At 34.3% G+C, this 7,241-nt stretch overlaps 1 protein-coding gene across 1 annotated transcript; it reads right to left on the minus strand.

Annotated features, from left to right (window-relative positions):
* Positions 1–1,374: 1,374 nt before the first annotated feature.
* On the minus strand, positions 1,375–4,068 carry LOC107807543 (subtilisin-like protease SBT3). Its single transcript, XM_016631956.2, has 2 exons — positions 2,218–4,068; positions 1,375–2,011 (listed from the first exon to the last, which is right to left on the minus strand). The coding sequence occupies exons 1-2, from the start codon at positions 3,980–3,982 to the stop codon at positions 1,458–1,460; spliced, it is 2,319 nt and encodes a 772-aa protein (XP_016487442.1). The 5' UTR covers positions 3,983–4,068; the 3' UTR covers positions 1,375–1,457.
* Positions 4,069–7,241: the final 3,173 nt, after the last annotated feature.

The raw sequence follows: 7,241 nt of genomic DNA on the forward strand, positions 1-7,241 counted from the left end.
AAATAAGAATTAGCGACAAATTATGTAGCTAAAGAGAAAATTAGTCGCTAATCCTATTTAGCGACGAATTAATGACAAAAAAAATTGTTAGATACGAGCAATTTAGTTGCAATTCGTAGTTAATTTCAATTTTTTTAGTTAATTTCGTAGTTAATTTCGGTTCTTTTAGTAGTGTGCAAATTTGAATTAGTTGGGCCGATAAATTTCAGATATTTGATGAATAAAGGAAAAAGAAAGAAAAGAAATGAAGATATAAAGATATATGAAGCTCTATGTGTAAAACTATGCTTTGCAGCTTTGGGAAAGGGCAAGAAAATCAAGTACCGGATCAAGAAAAATAGAATAGATTAATTAAGTATAAAAATTTACGCATGAATAAACTCTGTCTTAATAAGATGAACTTAGCGTGATTATTGATCCATTATTAATCCGGGCTTGTGTTTCTTCATCGGGATATGAACACTATGATCTATAAGCTCCTTTTTCTTTTGTTTTTCTTTACTTTTTTGGGGGGAAATCATTAATCAGAAACTGATAGGATATAAGTCATGCATTAGGGTGGAGAAACTAATTTTCAAAATGTTACTATACATTGATCACATGTTTATAGGATTTTCTGATTCTTATCTTCTTTCACTTAAAATGGATATAAACAGATTCTTTTAATCCTGTCAATCCCTTTACTATATGTACATTTTACTCTCCAACTTTTAACACATCATACTTTAAAAAAAACGTTATTAGTATATGCATGTTCATCAATTATGGCACAATAGAAGATGAACATAAAAGAAGTGATATTGGGAAGGATAAAATGTTATGAGCCAGATAGACTAGCTAGAGTAACTAATATGCAAAGAGAAAGCGAGATGAATTGAAAAATAGGTAACATTTTAACAATTTGAAAGGGAGCCTTGTAGCAACGATAAAGTTATCTTCGCGTGACCTATAGATCACAGGTTCGAGCCGTAGAATCAGCAACTGATGCTTGCATCAGGGTAGGGTAGGTTGTCTACATCACACTCCTTGAGATGTGACCGTTCGCAAGACCTTGCGTAAATGCGGGATGTTTTGTGCACCGGACTGCCATTAATTTAATAATTTAAAGCTTCAATTTGGCTCATTTCTGGTCAAACATCAAGGCAAAAAGAAGTTAATACTGTAATGTCATCCTGGAGTTTAGAGTCAAAAGTCGTCGACATACGGAATTGGGAAAGCTGAATCTCCGGAAAGATATGAGTTAATATTCTAATTATTCAATTTTATCTGTCCAAGTTCACAACTAATATTCAGTTAGGTGTTTGATAAGTTAGAGTGATACTGAAGCTCAAGTAATCTGCCAGTCTTTTTCACTAGCTGACAGTACAAAAATAATGGGAAGAATATATAAGTTTATTTCACAATTGTGTGTTACAATATCATATTTAGAAGACAATTAGTTGGAGATTATTGAACAATCAGTTGTGTCCTGTCAAAGGATCTACTTTTATGCTTGTGGCAACAATTGGACTTCTAACCACATATTTACCTTCAGTTTCTACCCAGCTCAAAGAACCATAAACCACAATATCATCCATAACTAATGGACCTTCTATTCTTAGCTTGTAGCTCAACTTTTCATACTTCTCTTTGAAAACCAACTTTTCAGGTACAAGATTAACTTTAAATTTACCCATTGTGGTCAATTTTGCTGTGTATACTGACATACCATCTCCAATATTAGTCACGGTCCTCTGGAATTCTTGTATCCTTCTAGGATCCGACTCGCTGCTGTTCCCATTGAAAAATCCAATGAAAGATGGATAGTTTAAGTCCAATGATGGGTTGGAGCAAGTATAAGATGAGGATCTTGTGATGGTTTTTATTTGTTTGGATGTGAAGTTCAGAGCACAGAGAAGATTGACATAATCTTGTGGTGTCGCATCATAGATAAGTCCAGGATCTAGTGCCTTGTTTGGATCGATATGGCCAGCTCCCATGGCTAGAGGAGTAGCAGCAGCATTCTTACTACCTGTTGAGATATAATATAATTAAATGATTAAATATATGCTCTCTCTAACATATAAGCTTACTTGATTCAACATAGTATCAGAGCATGCAAGAGGTCCTAGGTTCAAATCTCACCGCCACCAAAAAAGTCATAAAATAATTCCAAGTGTTTGGTCCATGAAAAAAAATCAAACTTTTAGATGAGATGGTCACACAATTCAATATTACCTATGTCTCGGATGGGACTTTGTGTGTTGTCCATCGCATTGGAAGTGGTCATCATGGCAGATCGGATGGCTGCAGGGCTCCATTCAGGGTGTGCGGCTTTTAGAAGTGCTGCTACACCAGAAGCATGTGGACATGACATTGATGTACCAGATATAATATTGAAGTTACTAAAAAGTTTTCCTGAGGTAACATCAGTCACTGGTGATTGTTGTGGCCATGAAGCTAGTATTAAGGCACCAGGAGCCATGAGATCAGGCTTGAGGATACTTGGACAGCTCGGTGACGGTCCTCTTGAGCTATAGGTAGCAACTTTTGGTGCTGGTTTAGCACCAATATGTGTCACTCGGAATTCAAGTTTTCCTTTAGGTGCAGAGTTGCTCTTAATGTACTCTAGAACTTTATCACCCTCTTGTAAGTTCAAGAACACAGCCGGGAATTCGCTTTGGAGGTAGAATTCCAAATCAGTTATATTAGTTATGAAGACAGCCCCAGCAACTTTTGAATTTCTCACATTGTACACATGCTCACTGACCGAATCATTCTTGTCAAGGCAGACAACAATATTGTGTGCACTTTTTTGCAGTTCCTTGTCATCTTGGCATTCAACATAGACAATGGAGCTTTCACTTGAACTAGAATTCCCAGGGTAGAGCGATAAGCCAGTGACTGAAACTCCATTTCCAAGAGTTAATGCGCCAATAAATTCGCGGTCAACTGTGCCAGCTGCAACAGTTAGCACCCAAGGTGTTCCATTGTGCAAAGTCTCATAATAAGGCCCTTCATTTCCTGCAGAGGTGGAAACAAATATACCTTTCTCCAATGCAGCAAATGCGGCAATTGCCACAGGATCTTCGTGTAGTGGAATCGCGTCTATGCCTAATGACAAGGATAAAACATCTACACCATCTGTAATTGCTTGATCAATTGCAGCAAGAACATCAGACAAGTATACACCTTCTTCCCATAGAGCCTTGTACATAGCCACATGAGCCTTTGGTGCTATGCCAATAGCAGTGCCGGTGGCATAGCCAAAATAAGATGCACCCTCGACATAACTTCCCGCAGCTGTGGAAGAAGTGTGAGTTCCATGTCCATCTGTATCTCTAGCAGAATTCATTGAAATGTTAAGATTTGGATTGTTGGCAAGTAGGCCTTTATTGAAGTAACGAGCGCCAATGATTTTCTTGTTACACAAAGAGGAATTGAACTCAATGCCACTTTCACATTCTCCTTTCCATCTTGATGGTACTTCACTAATCCCATAATCACTATAGCTTTTACTCTCTGGCCATATTCCAGTATCAACTAAGCCAATTATGATATCTTTACCATAGTCGGACGTTGGCCATACACCAGACTCAGAGTTTAGGCCAAGGAATTGGGATGTGTGAGTTGTGTCAATTTTAACTGACATATCCTTAATTGAAGAAACATAACCTGGAGAATTTTTTATGGCTTCAAATTCAGAAGGAGAAAGACTTGCACTAAAACCATTGATGGCATTAGTATAAGCATAGACTAGTTTTGAGGACAAGAATTCTTTGTGATTTGTACTACTGTCTGATAAAGAAGCAAGTGTTGTCAAGTACCAATTATGATGGCTAGCAAAAGCTTTTGGCATGGCTGACAAATCCATATGAATGATATATGTTTCTGGCTTTGCTAGTGAAATTATAGAAATAAAGAAGAAAAGCAACCAAATACACAAGGTAATATGACTTGCCATGTTGAGTAATATATTGAAGGAGGATATTTTTTTTAACATAAGCTAACTTACTTATATAGAGAAGTGAGAGGTATGGGAAGCCAAAGAATTCCCTTACTTCCAACCTGTCCATTAATTTGTCCATAATTTCACTATGTACCAAACTGGTATATTATTGGAAGCTTGCAACAAGTTAAACTCTGCACCTTTCTTTAATCTATCATTGTCAAAATTGCTTTAGTTCTTGACTTGTAGTTTTCGTCTTTATTTTTGGAAAAAGCTTCTTATTAATCAACTGTTAAATTTGGCAATCCATGTCTATGCTTTTAAGTACTTATAATGCTCAATGGTGGAACTTAAGATGCAGACAGGGAGTACCACCAAACCAATTGAGATGTAGATGATGAACCATAACTAGGGGTATTCATGGTTCGATTTGGATCGGTTTTTCCCTAAAAAGAAACCAAACCAAGTAAGTCGGTTCATCAAATATTGAAACCAAACCAATTAAGTCGGTTTTTTATCAATTCGGTTTTTGTCAGTTTTTGTTGGTTTTTCGATTTTTTCGGTTATTTATCGGATTTTTCTCAAATATGAGACATACACTATCAAACACATATTTCGGAATCTATCATTTACCAAAATATATTGATGATAATTGAATCAACTAGTGATGAATAATTTAAGTACTCAATTAAAAATTGATTATTTTTAACATGAAATAAATTCTTGTACTTAGCAAAAGAAAACTACCAATCAAACTAGAATATAAAGGCAAAGAATTAGATTATTATAATAGCAAAGAAACTAGACTAAAAATATAAATGACTAATATGTACCATAAAATTTTAGAAACTTTATATATATATATATAGTCGGTTTGGTTCGGTTATTTTTTTATAGCTACTTCTATAGTCGGTTTAGTTCGTTTTTTCGGTTATTTTTTGATTAAAACCAAAACCAAACCAAATTTGATCGGTTTTTAAAATTCAAAACCAAAACCAAACCAAATCTAAAAAGTATCGATTTTTTTAGTCGGTTTGATTCGATTTTCGATTTGGTTCGATTTTTCGGGTTTTTATGAACACCCCTAACCATAACCAATCAATTAACTGTTCATCAAAATCTCACTAATACATATAGTATGCTTAATGTCCTAAGTCCTCTAGAGAAATTTTCTAGATTAAGAATCAGAACTCCAATTTACGCCACTGATGTTTGCATTAGAGTAGCTGCCTACATCACACCCCTTGGGGTGCGGCTCTTTCCTGGACCCTGTGTGAACGCGGGATGCTTCGTACACCGAGCTACTCCAATTTACAATTTTATTTTTCTATTAATATCTTCCCCCATTCCTTCTTTTATCAATCTTTTCTCATTTTGATAGTGACAACCAATATCATAGATAGCTATGATTGCCATGATATGGCCCATTAATCATGAAGAACATTGCTTACATATATGATCCAGACAAAATTGTTAAGCCATGCATGTTTTTAACTAAACAGAAGTTAAGGAGTGACTAATTGATAAAATTGTTAAAGTAAAATGAAGTTTTGATAATTAAGAGGACCTTAAAAATCAAAGAGTGTTCATAAATGCAGCATAACAAGAAAACCTTCATTTTTTTATTCTGTCGGGTTCTTCAGTTAAGAAAAAGGGTCTTGACTCTAGAGCATGACAAAGGGTGTACTTCAATCTATGAATTTGGGAAGAAGAAAGATAATACTTAGTTACTTCTAAAAGTTTAAGTTATATAAACATATTTACAGAATTGGATCACTTATAAGGTTAATTACAAATACTAATCTTTATAATAAGCAATAAGAAGCAACCTTGGAAAAGTGCTAGTAACTAATTTTTTAAGTAACGTGCATTCCGATTCCAATGTACTTCAATTTGAAACAAATTAAAGCATAAGCGTTTTCTTATTCAGAAGAATGAACCAAAATTCTAAGTTATCTGTTCGTGAAAGAAACACCTACTAGGACGATGCTAAATTTGAAAGAAACACCTACTAATTTTCTTATGGAAAAGCAGAACCAAAACACAAGTAACCGTTTAGTTGAAACAAAATACAGAGACAAAGGGACAACAAAAATTGACACCCGTTCTATTCTAAGTAAGAAAGGGACAACAAAAATTGACACCCGTTCTATTCTAAGCAAGAAAATTCAGTTTAACCTGATTTTATTAATCACTAAACCCATGTATGATTATCATCCTACATTATTATCACTATCACTATCTTCATCAGCAGCAGCGATGCATTAACTTACTTTTGTTTCCATAGCCAAAAAGAAAAAGTAAAAAAAAGGAAGAAAAAGAAATGTATTCTTAAACCTGTAACTGTCAATACCAATAAATGTCTTTTCTTTCTGAAGAGAAAGGCAAAGGAATTTCGAGCACGTAACTGAGAATAATTTTATGAATGAAAATACAAGGCAGTAGCATGTCGTCTAATAAAATATTGAGGCACTTGCTTGTATGGGGGAATCATGTGAATCTACCCCAATTATATAAATTGGTTAAGAATTGAACAAAATAAAGCATGTGACTCTTATTTTTTTCAAAGGACACTTCGTAGTCCTTTTCATGTTTTCGTACATAATTAGTTACACAAGTAGCAATCAGCTTTAGAAGAAAAAATAAATTAAATGACAATTGGACATGGAAATTATTTTCCACTTGAATTATTGGCAGCAATTTTAGAGGGATTGGAGGCAAAGAACAAAACATTTTCCAATTTTTTTTAAAAGATTCTTTATCTGCTGCAGCGATGGTCGTTCAAGCATTAAAAAAACGGAAAAAGAACACTATAAAGAACAATGGAAGGAAACTTCTGATTCAGAATTTTACTTTTTGAATAAACACATTGTCCCGATTAATTCATATTCGCGCTGAGTAGACTTTTGATTCAAAATTGTAAAATTCCTCACATTTTGTTATTACTCTCTAGTTATTTATGTACCTATTTTTGGTGACTAGTTTCTCGGCACGTGCGTTGCACATGTATATCGAGTCATATGGTGTACGATTTTGTATTGGTCAAATAGCTATGCGTGAAAAAAATAAAGTATAGAATATGTGGCTGATTAATGTGGATTGTCATATGGTGACTTGTTTGTCGAGATCAAGATGATTGGTTATTGTCTAAACCTAAAAAGATAAATAATCAAAGTTTCATTAGATATATGTGATTTGTTTTTCTTATTTTGATTTTTATGAGGTACAAACATACAACAAAATGCATCTCACCTAATACTTCCTTATATACGACATTTCTAGTGTATGTTCTTTTTATAAATTTAAGTTACTC

Source organism: Nicotiana tabacum, chromosome 12 (genome assembly GCF_000715075.1).
Source record: "Nicotiana tabacum cultivar K326 chromosome 12, ASM71507v2, whole genome shotgun sequence".
Taxonomy (NCBI): domain Eukaryota; kingdom Viridiplantae; phylum Streptophyta; class Magnoliopsida; order Solanales; family Solanaceae; genus Nicotiana; species Nicotiana tabacum.